The 15,057-nt window shown below is 37.6% G+C and overlaps 1 protein-coding gene across 1 annotated transcript in view; it reads right to left on the bottom strand.

Annotated features, from left to right (window-relative positions):
* Positions 1 to 672: 672 nt before the first annotated feature.
* The window catches only part of LOC148840808 (protein sel-1 homolog 3), a 31,788-nt gene continuing 17,403 nt past the window's right edge, over positions 673 to 15,057 (bottom strand). The window contains exons 14-24 of the mRNA XM_088916893.1: positions 11,896 to 11,958; positions 11,441 to 11,617; positions 8,430 to 8,557; positions 7,828 to 7,911; positions 6,392 to 6,482; positions 6,050 to 6,137; positions 5,857 to 5,966; positions 4,677 to 4,804; positions 3,748 to 3,862; positions 3,591 to 3,669; positions 673 to 2,321 (exon numbers count right to left, since the gene is read on the bottom strand). Of these exons, the coding sequence (XP_088773019.1) occupies positions 2,053 to 2,321; positions 3,591 to 3,669; positions 3,748 to 3,862; positions 4,677 to 4,804; positions 5,857 to 5,966; positions 6,050 to 6,137; positions 6,392 to 6,482; positions 7,828 to 7,911; positions 8,430 to 8,557; positions 11,441 to 11,617; positions 11,896 to 11,958 (1,332 nt within the window). The 3' untranslated portion in view covers positions 673 to 2,052. The remainder of the gene's footprint in view (positions 2,322 to 3,590; positions 3,670 to 3,747; positions 3,863 to 4,676; positions 4,805 to 5,856; positions 5,967 to 6,049; positions 6,138 to 6,391; positions 6,483 to 7,827; positions 7,912 to 8,429; positions 8,558 to 11,440; positions 11,618 to 11,895; positions 11,959 to 15,057) is intronic.

Below are 15,057 nucleotides of genomic sequence, written 5' to 3'. Positions count from 1 at the left end.
ACCTGCACCTCTCACAACACCAAAGTTGTACAAAGATGTCCTAAACAAAGGCTCCACAAAAGAAGTCCCACAGCCAATAAAAGTCCATAGTCCCACTAGAGTAAGAGTTCAAAATCATTCCAGTTAATCCTTCATGCTGGGATGATACATAGTTCACTTAATAAAGTGCGGCTACATCTACCTTTTGTTTTTTTCCCACTTTTTCCCTATTTTAATAACCATACCACATCACTTTAATAAATTACAATAGACATTTTCATAAAACTATGACTTGCAATTGAGATGCAATATGCATATATCAATATAGAAAGTATATTTAAAGTACTGTTAATCCTAATTGAACAACTGGATCATTTGTCATTTTCTAAATGTCATCCTCCGTCATTGTGTGCCAGTTATACAGCACAGACCAGTATTGAAAGGTAATTGCATATTAAGAAGCAGTTCAACAGGTATGGAGTTAGGATTCAGTATCTGTTTATACCCTGTGATAACATCTACTGGGAGAAATTATTTGAATTTTGTCATTTCTAAAATAGGATGTAATGAAAGTATTAGAAGAACAAGCAAGATCTCCAGTACTTTATATAATGCTTATGTCTGAAAGAACAAAAGTTTTTACAAGTAAGTAATATGGACCTAATTCCAGTGTAGTAGTTAGCATTGCTGCCTCATAATTATGGGGCTCTAGGTTCAATTCCAGACCTCGGGTGCTATCTATGTGGAGTTTGTATGTCCTCTCCAGGTTTCCTTGGGTTTCTTCTAGGTGCTACGGTTTCCTTTCACAGCCCAAGGACAATACTGGCATTTTAACTGGCTTCTGGTTAACTGGCCCTGGTGTGAGTGTATGTGTGTTGCTGTGTCTGTGTGTGCCCTGCAATGGACTTGCATCCCATCCAGGGTGTACCCCGCTTGCCAAGATAGGCTCCGGTTACCCCACAACTCTAGACTGGATGAAGTGGTTGGAAAATAAATGGATGGGCCGAATTCCATTGTCCTTATCTTATTTTTGGAAGTCTCATGACAGATATAAAAAACAGGAGAGGGTAAAAGGCAAGGTAATTGCCTGACACCTTGTGAAAGAGACTTTGGCTGGATGTTCTAAAACAAGGTCAGTTATTAGTAATACTTATCACAGGGATGTTAATGCATTATTTTAAAGTGTCATTAGAGTCTGGAGGTCATTAATGGGTTACCTATTAGAACATGTCAAAAAGCAAGGGCAACTTAATATTTTCATTATGGATGAAGATAGCTGATCATTTTATTAATATTTTTCCTAAATGAGGAAGGACATTAAAATCAGGACTGATTGATTGCTGGGCCATACACAATAATACACAAGTACATACTTCTAATTATTTAGCAACAATTATGTGTGTACTCTCAAGTAGACCACTAACTTTGATAGATGTATAATCTATGTAGAACAGTCTGTGATGAATTGAAAGTTTGTCATCAAGAAATTGTAGGGGTATCACATCTGGAGGTATTGTTCAGTAATGTGGTAATAGCAGGAGCTTTTCATAGTCCTTGATCAGTATAACTTCAATATAATCTTAAAATACATAATTTACATACTTAAATTCCTACATTCAGCATTACTTATCTCATGCCATCATCAAAGTCAGCATCTTTTTAACATGGCATCTCACATCACACAAAGAAACAAAATTTTTATAGAGTAAAAATATTAAATATATACAGCAAAGGCTCTTGTGTCACAAGACACATCAAAATCATAACGTTGTAAATGAATTACTGTACTTCGATAAAGGTTTATCCTTTCAAGATTAGGCAGACTGTACTGCATGTTATCATTCTGCAGCAGAATTTCTTTCCCCAGATCTGCTTCCTATCTAATTGCTGCTCATCAAAACCAAAGATACATTATTTCTGCATGGCAAAGGGCTAGCTGTGATTGCCATACCTTTTCACACTAACATAAAAAAAATTGATTTACATTTAAAAAAAAACATATTAAAAATAACTTAATAAACACTGTAATATGTCACAATTTTTTGTGGCGAGAGTGCTGTTTAGAGATTTTTTTTACAACAGATGCATCACAATAACAACACATAGTATGCATAAGCATACCCCCAGCAGTGTAAAGGTCCATTCCTCGACATGTTGACTGCGTAGTAGCTTTAGAAGGGAGCAGACCAGCTGGTTAACTCTGGACTTGAGGAACCTTAGCCAGCAGGTGCTGTTGTGCCTGACTGGAATGGCAGGAGAAACAGTGTCCTCTTCTGGATGTGTGATGTTTTCATTAGTGTTACTCCTGAATGAGGTATTCACATACTGCTGTCTCATTACATCTATAACACAATGAAAAAGCAGCTTAGCACTAAGGAGTTTAAACGATGAAAAATAAGATTTCTCTTTATTTTAAAATTGTCACTTAAACAGAAGAATAATATTAAAACATCAAAAACTGTCATCTGGTCATGCTGTGGTCTATTTGGAGCCAAGCTAATAATGCTTTTGTCCTGTCAACTTGCTAGAGAAATGACCTGTTTAAAACTAGGCCCATATGAACAAATTATCAAATATTTTGCTAATTAAAAACAAAATAAAATTTAAAAACTTACAAAAATCTTAAACCAAATATAAGAAAAGTGAAGATTCTATGTGTACTGTATTGTGAAATACAGAAGACATGTCCTGACATTTCAACATGTTGTTAATGCCTGTATTGTTAGACTATTTTATACATGTTGTGATGTATTATTATTATTATTAGCAGAGGTCAAAATATATACTAGATTTCCTAGCAATCTTGTGTGAACAGCACCCCCAGGTGAGTAATTTAAAAAGTACAAAGAAAAGTCTGATAAAAGTTTCTTTTTCCTTGCTGTATTTTCCCCCTTCAATAATAAACTAAAATCATCTCTTGAAAATGCTCATTCGAAAGGACTAGAAATAATGTAAAAATTCAAATTTGCTTCTGCACAGTAAATCACAGATTTTCACCTTATCTTCAGATTTCCAGAAGCCAATTGTCCTGTAAAGCACTGATCTAATTGTAATCAAAAAGATGAAAAATACTGCATGCATATCATTCTCATAGCCTCTTTCACCTCTACATAATATGTCATGGAAATAACTCCACAGGCTAATTACAGAACAGTGTTTAACTTTTAGCTTAATATTTCATATAAACTGAGTTATTATGGAGGAAAGCATGTGTGACTTGTGTATTTTGTTTTCCTATTTTGTGGAGTTTGTAACAGAAGTTTGAGTTAGATCTTAATCTCACACACTTCCACATACCTACTGTACATACACTGTATACTGTAGAAGTCTCAAACCCAGGTCTTCCCTTTGCGTATCTCTCTCCCTCCCAAACTACCCATCTACACCCTTGCAGTAAGCTCCCTTGCTCACACCTCACAATAGTTAGGTGGGAGTTTGGGCATTATCCTCATAGCTAGACTGCCATTCACTCAGCTAGGTGAGTCACGTCAGATACATTATACAGTGATATTTCATCTATCACATTCATTTTGATCTAACTGAACTACTAACAAAGCAACTGCCATGTCATAACATTTCCAACACTATAAGAAATGTTGAATACTGCTTACCTGTTGCTCTTCCACATTCAATGTGTTGTACCAGAAAGGTAATAAAAGTTGCAGTTATGACACTGAAAGTGAGCCATGTCTGTAAAATATAAAGGCTGGTATTTACCAAATAACAAAAGACACAGCATTAAACCAACACAAAAAAATATCCACATACCAAGGAAGATAATGCTGTATTATTCATAATTTGTTTCCAAGTGATTTTCATCTGAATTCTGAACAAAGCTAAAGAACATGGGGATAACAATACTTCATGATCCTGGTCTCTGCATCTGGAACAACAAACATTATGCTTCACACACAGCAAATTCATAATTAAAACCAACTAAAGAGGTAATCTGGAGCCGTGGTAGCTCAGACAGCAAGGGGCGTCAAGCTGCTGGCTAGAAGGTCCTGGGTTCAATCCCAGGTAGGATTCCTCTCCTTCTTTAGCCTTTCCTCATTTCTTCCTCCCCCTATCATCAGCACTTCTGTTCCACAGTAATAATGCCCCCATTCTGTTATGTTCCAAAACACATTTCTCATGACTTATATTAATGTTTGGAGCTATGAATGATTTTCAATGAAGCCTATAAAGACTTCATAGTTAAATGAATGGTAAAAATGTACCACAATAATTGATTTACTGGAAAGTAGCAGGGTGGCACAGTGGCATAGTGGCAAGCATTGCTACCTCACAATGCTAGAGCAGTGGGTTGAATCCTAGATCTGGGGTGCTATATGTGTGGAGTTTGTATATTCTCCCTGTGTTTTTGTGGGTTTCCACCGGGTGCTCTGGTTTCCTCCCAGAGTTCAAAAGCATATCAGTAGCAAAATTAGTTTCTAGGAAAACTGGGCCTAGGTGTGAATGTGTGCATATCTACAGTATATGTTTGCCTTGCAATGGACTGACATCACATCCAGGGTGTACCCTGCCTTGTGCCTGTGACTGCAACTATGAATTGGATGAATAGAAAAATAACACAATAACTGAATCCAGTTCAAAATACCTCACATATGTCCAAAAACAAAACATTGTTTATTTCAAGACATTAGTTTTCAGCAGAAAGAAAAGATATCATACACGGTAGATCAAAGATAGCATACCTTTTATAAAGCTGTTCTAATGTAAACGTTTTTCCCAGCTGTTCATCCTCATCAATTTGTAATTTTTCTAAAATGTCTTTGGAAACTGTATGTCCTTCTTCAATTAGGCCTGCTAAGTTAAATATTCCCTGTTAAATAATAATAATAAATTAATACACGCAGGTATGAACATATACGTGTTGGCTCTGTAACTGCTACAGTTTCATGGCAATAAAATAACAAGCAAGCATGACAAGGCCTGTATCTTACTCTGTGTATTTCTTTCAATAATGCACATTTTAGAACACAAGAAAGGTAACAAGTGACAGGAGACAATTTGGCCTTTCAAGTTCATTTTGTTACTAACAGTTAATTGATCAAAGAATCTCATCCAGCCATCTTTTAAGGAATCAAGTGTATCATCTTCAACAAAATATCTGGGTAGCTTATTCCAGATTCACACAACCCTTTGTGTGAAGAAGAGTTTCCTGTTCTCAGTTTTAAATATATATTATTGTGATTTGCTTTTGTTCTCAAACTTTTTCACATTTTGATGTATTTTACATTCCTACAGCATAAAAGTTTTATCAATTACACTAAATTAATATTATTTTATCACTGAAGAGATCCATGAGGAACAAACAGTACATAACAGATGAAAAATGATATACATGCAATCAAGCAATGTGCTATTCTCTCTGTGACCCTAAAGTTACAACACTCAGTTAGCTAAAGTGTTTCAGCCTTGAAAATTCCTTGCCAGAATTAATCTTGACAGATGTCACAAAGATCACATAAAAAGTCATCCACTTAAATTTAAAATAAGAAATCTATGAAAAAAACTGATGAAAGTTAATATTGATCTGAAGTAAATTTTGACAAATATTTTTTTTATTGTAAAATAAATATTCTTTCTCAAATAAAATTGTAATCTGTGAATAAAAATTGAAGACATTTAAATGTCCTTATGAAACTAAAGAGGTTTCACCTAATACCTCCTGAATTTTATATCATCTGGTAGGTCTCCATAGTAAAGACCAAAATCCAGCTGTCTTTTTATTAATATTCAATCTTTATGTACACGTACATCTGTTTACAGATCTTTATAAGTAAGTCCCAGTTTGATAAAACACAACAATAAAACAGAATATCTGATGATCCCAACATAATATATGATATATACAGAAAGCAGATATCTCACCTGAGAACTGTCAGCTAAAGCAGCATAAGCATACATAGAACTAGACAAAGGAATGTCTCGTGACTGATTTTTGTGCCCATAGTAGTAATAGTCTCCCATTTTCAGAAAACCTGTCAAAACAAATATATTTATTTTTTACAAATGCAGAGTGTACACTTTGTATAGTAATATAGCAGGGATGGAAAGAACTTACCTAAAGTGGAACCAACGTAATGCAAAGTGGAATGATTATAGTATCTCCATTCACAATCATAAGTAGAGAAAAGGCTGTGAACCAATTCCTGTAGGGAAATCAACAACTGAGAATCAGCCAAAGCTTTTTTCTTACAGTTAGGGAACAATAAAAATTTGGACAAAGAAACAAAACATAAAAAAGCAATTAGTTTATGATATCATTATGGCATCATATGACATTGGTTATAAAATACATAAGCATTTATTTATTTTAATTTCAATTTCTTGGAATATTTAAAACTACACAGATGAACCTCATGAGTATTTGGATGTTAAAAGTCACATATTTAAAAATTCTTACAGTGTTCTCCTCACAGATATGGGCAGTATTTGTCTGTGCTACTTCCATTCCAGTCTCAGCAGCTATAAGGTAATTCAGAAAAGCTTCTTCCCTAAAATAGATTAAAATATAACATCCTCTTTAAAATGAAAGAAGTCTTTTTGGTTGAGATGCAAATAAGAGATCCCCAGAAGCCTGTGTAACAAAAGTGATTAGTCAGGTGATTAAAAATATCTCCAGAAAGACAAAACATCCTAAGAGCTCTTCAACTTCTACCTGAATAAGCAAGCAGATCCTCTTGTGCGTGCTGCACAAGATGTCATAGCTACAGAGTGAGAGCCAAAAGCAACAAACAAGCAAATAAATTAAAATTGTGCATGCAGTATGTATTTGTTTTCTTTTTTGGTGCTAGAATGCAGCTTAGCCAACCAGTATAATAAGTAGGGACTTTGAGAAGACAGCCAGAGCTCCAGGAGCTTGTGGACTTGTTTGGGGGTTTCTTTTTCTCTGCAGTTTTCTCAGATGTACCAGTACCCTTGTCCACAAGAGTGTGTTCTCAAAAAGAATGTGAAGTTCACATTCTCCAGTATATGTACCCCTATGGGGCAGCAAGGTGTTGTGGCTCCTTTAGGTGGGTAGGATCTCAAAAGGTAGACACTAAGAAAGCTATGAGGTACAAAATACTTCCTTTTTTATATAGTGTAGAGAAACAGACTCTTTGAGGTACTACTTTGAAGTATGTGCTTGTTATACTAGGAAGCTATGTTACATACGGGCACTGAAGTAATCTGACAAACTGTTTCTGTACGTGTGGCCAGATGACAGCATGCAACAGGTCACCCGCATAGACTGCTGGCTTAATACAATTTAATGCAGTGAAAAAATTCAAAACACTAAAAAACATGTTTTAGTGTTTTAGAAGAATGTGTAAAAATAATAGACTAAAAATAATTTAATGTGATTATCCAGAATCTTTGAAAATCCTGTGACTCCTCCCCACCTCCCACAGAGCATCAGATGAAGATAAATATACAGTATACATTTACAAACACACACCCTCTTATGACAGCTATCCTTTGAGAGGAAGCCTGAGAGGACATCTACCCCTCTCATTACAGTAACTGTCCCAACAAGAGAACAACAGACAATAAAAGGAAGACAGGCGGAGGAATAACAGATAATGCTGCAAGTTTCTTGCACCTACAAAATTCTACGAGTTACTGTTGAGCAACAAGAAGAGAACATCCTGTCAAAATGAATTTCATTCAACTCTAATGGCACTGTGTGCTACCTCATGGGGAAACCACTTTACAGCAAGTTAATAGCATAAGCAAGTTTTCAGATCACCAATGAATCAACTACAGAGATCCCAGAAAGGATGCTTACCAGATGCTTACTAAATCACAAATGTATTTTTGCTGCATACATTATGTGTAAGAGTTGTAAACGTTTCTTACCAAGATCCTTTCAGATATGCATTGAGACCTCTTCTGATAATGTATCCTAAATAACCATTTTGCTCACAAATGTTTTTCAGAAACCTGAAAAAATAGAGATGTTTACTGTAAGTAAAAACTGGCTTTAAGTTCACAAAAACATTCAAATCATTCAACATTTTCTATTTTCAGAATCCTTCTGGTAAAATCTACAGAAAAGTTTATTAGTGGAATTTAAGTGTTAAACAGATCATCCCTCTTAAATAAATATTTTAAATTATGTTTTCAAATCTGTTCACAGTACATAAGTTTAAATCCTATATTCAATTGATAAAAATACTAAATGAAACACAGAAGACCAAACAAAATACAATAGTGTGATTTGAAGTGGACACTGTCCAAAACACTGCATTAGAAATACTGTTCTTCCTGGTTTATATCAGCGATAGATTTTCTGGTATAGTCAGCCAGCAAGTTAAATTCGCAGATGATAGCAAGCTAAGAGAATTAGCAAACACTATATAAGCTGAAATATAATTATTTTAAGCTCTTAAGACCAATAACATTTATGTCTTACAACATTTGTTTCATACCCGACAGCATAAACATTTTAAATGTCTTACCTAACTGCTGTTTCTGGATTTCGTGTAAGATTGTCTAGATTTCCTGTGGCATAGTAGTGAGAAGTTTCAACAATGGCGTCAACGTGTCCTAAAATAGAAGCTTTCAAAAAGTGCTGAAAAGCTGCAGACTGTAAAAGACAAAAAAAGACAGACGCAGGAATGGATGACTAGTTTCATAGAAATAGGTAATTAAAATTATCCTGGATCCAAAGTCCAAGATAGCATTACTATATTTCAATTTAGACCACTTGACCTAAATGCATTTAGCCCTCAGTGGCAGTAGCTACCTACATGCTGTTAAAAGCACCTTTCTATATTATTCATATTATTCTAACTCACTTGTGTTTAATGATGATTTAACTAATGATGGCAGCAGAATTCAATCTGAAGTTTATAGAAACATTGGTCAAGTTAGTTTCCAGATCTAAATTCACTTGAGCATGCATTTCACATGGCGAAAAAAACTGAAGTGAGAACACCCTAAGAATAGGCAAGAACTTAAAGTGACTGTGGCAAAGCACCTCAAATGACTGCATAAAGAGTTTGGGATATGCAAATAAATACTGATTATTATGCTCTAGAAAGTGAAGACCATGTCTTGTGGTGATCTGAAATCACTGGGTTGAAAACAAAGCTTTTTTTTGTTATAATATGATTCAATGTATGCATTTTACCATGCAAAAATAAGATGTACATTATATGGTGCTTTAATTCATACTAATCTCATAATCACAAATACAAATTGCTTGACTGCAAAGCAGAAACAATAGTTTTGGCTTTGAGGCCCAATATACAGTATTTAGAGCATACTGCATTAATTGTACCAGGGAAACTTTAGTTCCCTTCAGTTTTGTTTAATTCTGATTTTTCTGAGCATGCCATTTTCTACAGATAGATTTCTGCACTTCTGTTGTAGGGTATAGAGGGTGGCATAGGGGCAGTTATCAGCAATGCAGCGCTGCGCTGGGGCCCTGGATTCAATTCCAGACTTGGGTGCTACCTGCATGGTATGTTCTCCCTTTGTTCATGTGGCTTTCCTCTGGGTGCTCCAGTTTCCTTCCACAGTTCAAAACCGCACTGATATGTCAATTGGCTTCTGGGAAAATTGGCCCTAGGTGTGGGTGTGTGTATGACTGTGTTTGTGTCTGGACGTGCCCTGCGATGCACTGGCATCCCATTCAGAGTGTACCCTGCCCATGCCTGTATGCCAGGACAGGCTCCGGCTCTGGATCTCCTGTGACCCTGAATTGGAAGAAGTGGTTAGAAGATGGATGAATGTTTTAGGGCATAATCCCAAAAGTAATTCTAATCCTCTGAAGGGTACTTGGTTTTTCGCTTTTCACTTTGTCTTCTGCACAAGTAATCTAACCATTATGGTATTCGTGAAATATTCATAGCCTTTGCACTGCAGGGCTGGTGTTATCAGGTTCAGGGAGAAGCCTCTGTGACCCTTCTGTCCCTTAAACCAATGTCTTCTTTTTCACCATCTCTGTTCTTCCTTTTTACTGGTTTATAGGTATTTACCAAAATCGTTCCACCAAATTGGCATTGTACTTTCATGTAGTAATAGTTTTGAGTGATATTTAATCAAAACGGGTCCCTTTGAATTCCAGAAAACGGCCTTTCTTTTCTGATGGCTCAGTGTATAATATCCTGAGCAATGAGGTGTCCTAATTCTTCCAGTAAATGGACTTGTTTGATTTTTTTATTGTTTGAGTCCCAGTCCTCAATTCATGTCCATTAACATGACCTGAGATGCACCAGATGCACAAGATGGTTGGATCCTCATTGAAAATATCTCTAGATTTTTGTCGGTGCTTATCTCGAGGAAAGATGTTTAGGGCTGATGTTCCAGGGACCCATGGCAGGTGGAAACACATCCACTGGAAAGACAAGACTCTCCTGCTATCTAATCTATCTGTAATTAATCATGTTTAGACTCCGTTGATTAGTTTACATTCATTTGCTGCCCAATGTTGCCATGAAGGTCGATGCTGATGAGCATATGAAAACAGTAGGGCTTCTGGATATTGTGTTATTTTTTAAAGGATTCAAACCCCAGAAGTTGGTTCACCATCACAATATACACTGTGTAATTGCTGATTTCATTACAATTACCACAGAAATGTGTTGTGCTGGTGAAGGGGAAGTGTGTCTTAATCACTGATCCTCCAGCCAAGAAGAGAACAAATAAAAAAACATGTAAATGAAAGTTAAGTAATAAGCTTTCAAATTAGCCGTGAACCATGTTGCAGTTATGAACTGAAATATATTAAATATGTTTCAATATAAGATATATGAATTCATTCTTAATATATTAATTGAAATATAACTATATCTTTTCACATACATCCTTAGATGCCTTTTTTGTGTTCCATGTGACAAGATGGAGGTTCTTGTCTGAAACCACACTTCCTGGAAGTCAATAGGGTATGACCTGCCATCCTTAATCATCTGACCAATTAATGGAAGACAATTGCTCTGGTGACAGTTAAGATCAATAAATGGGGCGCTTCCAATATGGCTGCAATTTTCCTGCTTTCCAGGAAGAGGGTGGAACCTGTGCTATGTCCTGCTCAGAGGCAGAAAGGAACAGAAAGAAGCAAACAGCCGATAAGCCAGTGCATGTTGTATGAGATTTGGAAGCTAAAAAGTTTTTAATTGAGAAGCAAGCTTAGTTGCCTGACTGTTATAGAAAGGTGACACAAAGTTAGTCAGGAGTTCTTAAATAGCTTATGTATTTACTTTTTTAGTTCCCTGCACTGCAAATAAAAGGAGCACTAGTTTGTACCTTCTGGCTGTATTTGTGTGCCTGTTTTTCCTGAGACCCACCTATTTAAAGATCCCGTTAAAGCAGCTCTGCAAATATTTAAAGATCCATGGAAAATATGTTGATAACACTGATCTCCATTGAGAAAAACAATGTAATCTGTATGTAATATGAAGTTATAGTTTATGGTCTATCTATACTCATCTATCCAAGCTTTAATCATGCTTATGGAGCTACTTACTTCATTCTTTGATGGATTTCTTGGGTGGTGACCATTTAGATGAAATACTCCCAGATTATATAATGCATCTCTACTTCCTTTTTCAGCAGCCTTTTCAAAGTACTTCACTGCTGTCACCATATCTGCCTTAAAGGTGCTATAATACCATCCCAAACCGTTGATAGCCTCAACACAGCCCTAACCAAACAAGAAAAAAAGATGTTTTAAACACAAAAGATGATTAGTTTAGACCCCTTACTTCCTTTACAATTTCATAACCTTTTCTTGCCTTTCAATAATCATGAATAGGGCAAAACACTGTGAGAATCTGTTAAGGATTTTTAAATCATAGGATACCATTTAAAATTTCTTCTTCAATAAATAACATACGTTATCCATACGCAATAATAATTGTTTCTTAAAAAGAAGGTATTTTCTAATTACATAATATCTTGAGATATGCAAAATGAACTCACCATAGATGCCGCTTTTCTCATCATTTGTAAACCCAGAGTTTTGTTCTTCTTCACTCCGTGACCCTAAATAACATTTTTTTGTAGTGGAGAGTTGTGTCAGCTTACAAGCCAGAAAGGAACAAGCAGAGCTTAATTCTATACTAAAAAGTATAAAGAAAAAAAACACCAAGCTTTGGTGTTTGAAGACTCCATAGCCCATTTTTTTCTTTAACTTTTTAGCATGGATTTCAAGCATCACCTTGAGGTTGACCTAAACATTTATTTAGAAAATATTTAAACTGTGTGCATAGGTAATGTACGAGGCAGCAATCAAAACAATTTTTTGAATGAAATAATTTATGACTCCATAAAGATTCATCTGGCAAATTCATTGCTTGGTTCAGTTTATCAGGGCAATAAGAAGAAAAAGCTCCCACTGTTCACAGATATGCAGGGTCATTGATGCAAAGCAACAAGTGTGACCACCCCGTGCCAGACCCAGACACATGCCGTATATGAGGCATCTACTGTGTAAGATGACCAGGGGAAGGGTCATTCATAACAGGTATTTTTGGAATGACCTACTTAAAACACTAGATATAGACCTAAGCAAAATGGCTGCCAAGAAGAATCAGCTGACCCGTATATGGAAATGGTCTACCCTGAGAAACAATGAGACACAGCTGAGCCTCATCAGGAACCGAAATATAAGTGCCCCGGAGGCAGTGAACAGGGCGGAAGCCGATAAGGTGAATGCGGTTTGGAGGAAGAGAGAGGAAAGAGGATTGTGTTAAAGATCGGACTAGAGAATAACAGACTACTGAAAGGAGAAACGGTTTATGGTTTTCGGATTTCGGATTGTGGATAAGGATACATCGCGGATTGGCTTTATTATGGACTTTTGGAATTCGGATCGTATCAGGATTAAGAGAACGACTTACGGACGGGATTTGGAAGACGATTGGATGGAAGAAACGCCACGGAACACAAGAAAGAAAAGTGTGGTGTGAGTACTTCTCTAATTTACATAAACTTTCCCCCGGAGACACCACAATTGGTGGAGGATGCCGGCAGTCGCTACTCACATTTGAGAATTGAAGAAAGTAATTTTTTTTGTGTGTGTGGGTTTCGTGTTGCGTGTGTGAGAAAACAAACAATGGAACAGTTAATGTAGCAACTGTCCCAGGCTACCCTCACCCAATTTCAGGCTTTAAAAGGACAGCAAGAAGCTATCCAAGCGCAACAGGAGGCAAATCAAATCCAAACCGAAACTAACCAACGAATTATAGAGGAGCAGAAATTAGTGAGAGAAGAATTGCAAAGATTAAGGGAAGAAATCAGGCAGACCCCCGTAACAGGGAGATACACCGTTCAGGCTGAACAAATTGGGCTACAAAAGATGACAGAACTTGATGATGTGGAAGCTTATTTAACCACTTTTGAAAGAACTGCCTCTCGAAATGCATGGCCCAAGGAGCAATGGGCCGGGAGAGTAGCGCCTTATTTAACTGGAGAAGCCCAAAAGGCCTATTATGATTTAAAAGAAGAAGATGCAGAGAATTATGAGACTCTGAAAAAGGAGATTTTGGCAAGACTAGGGGTAACCATGGCAATACAAGCGGTCCGGTTTCACAATTGGAGATACCAAATGGACAAGCCTATGAGGTCTCAGATGTTTGACCTAGTACATCTGGCAAAGAAATGGCTCCAGCCAGAAAAATTTAGCCCAGGACAGGTGGTAGAGAAGGTGGTGTTGAATCACTTCGTGAGAAGTCTGCCTGTTCATCTGAAAAGGGAAGTGAGTGATGAGGATCCCCAGACACTAGATCAGGCAGTGGATTTAGTGGACAGACACCATGCCACGGATGCCTTGATTAGGGAGGAAAAAGGGGACTTTCGAAAAGAGGAGAGAAGAAGCCCCAAGAGTCTGGAAACTAAAATGAAGTATCGGCCGATAAAGTACAGTGATGATTGAGGGCCTACACAGAAACCCCTTCGGGAAAGGTCAGACTCAAGAGCCCGACCATGGGAAGAAACCTGACGATGTTTTAATTGTCACGAAGAAGGGCATTTAGCCAGCCATTGCCCCTGCCTGTCCAAACCCATGCAGGTAGACCCAAGAGATGAAGCCAAGTGTAACTACCTTACAGCACGGGTCCCAACCTGCGAGGATCCCAACCTTACGAAAATCGAGATAGGGGGAGAACCTGTCGAGGCCTTGTTGGACTCCAGCAGTACTGTGACCCTGGTGACCCCTACAATACTTCCCAAAGAACTGGAGATCTGGGGAACAGAGGGGATACCTATTACTTGCATTCACAGGGACACCAAGGTCTATCCGACGGTAGAAATTAGCATCTCTACGGAACAGGGGACATACCGTTCAACTGTCGGAGTGGTTGAGCAGTTGAATTACCCTGTGGTACTGGGACGAGACTGTCCCCACTTCCTCCAAATTTGGAACACTGTCCAAACAGCTAGGCAAAGACCAATTCCCTGTCCTGAAGGCTGGGGTGACGCCCCTAACAATGTCCCTGATGAGACGGACCCACAAGAAGGAGGAACTGAACTTGGGGATGAATTTGTAAATATGGATTTACTGGACTTGGAACGACTAGAACGTCGTGGTAGGTTTGGGACGGCCCAATTAGAAGATGGAAATTTGAGACATGCGTGGGGACATGTCAGGAAAATAGGTGGGAAGTGGTGTACTGATCCTAGTACATTGGGTTACCCATATTTCATGATAAAAAATAATCTCCTCTATCAAGTGCAGCAGAAGGGACAGGAAGAGGTGAAACAACTCTTGTTTCCCCGGGCCTACCAGAGGAAGCTCCTCAACTTGGCCCATAGCCACCTTCTGGGTAGACACCTGGGGGTAAAGAAGACATCCGAGAGACTACTCTCTAGGTTCTTTTGGCCAGAGATCTATAAGGCCATCGAGAAGTATTGTCGGGAATGCCCGGAGTGTCAGAAAACTGCTCCATGACCTTATTATAGAAACCCTTTGATTCCCCTCCCAATTATTGAAACCCCCTTTGAATGGATTGGGATGGATTTGGTGGGGCCCCTAATTAGAACCACCAAAGGTCACCAGTATATTTTAGTGATAGTGGACTATGCTAAAAGGTACCCTGAAGCCATTCCGTTGAGAGCTGCCACTGCCAAAAACATAGCTAGGGA

This window comes from Atractosteus spatula, chromosome 1 (assembly GCF_055471065.1).
Source record: "Atractosteus spatula isolate fAtrSpa1 chromosome 1, fAtrSpa1.hap1, whole genome shotgun sequence".
Classification (NCBI taxonomy): domain Eukaryota; kingdom Metazoa; phylum Chordata; class Actinopteri; order Semionotiformes; family Lepisosteidae; genus Atractosteus; species Atractosteus spatula.
The sequence above is the reverse complement of the archived record's forward strand: the minus strand, read 5'-3'. Positions and strand labels throughout refer to the sequence as shown.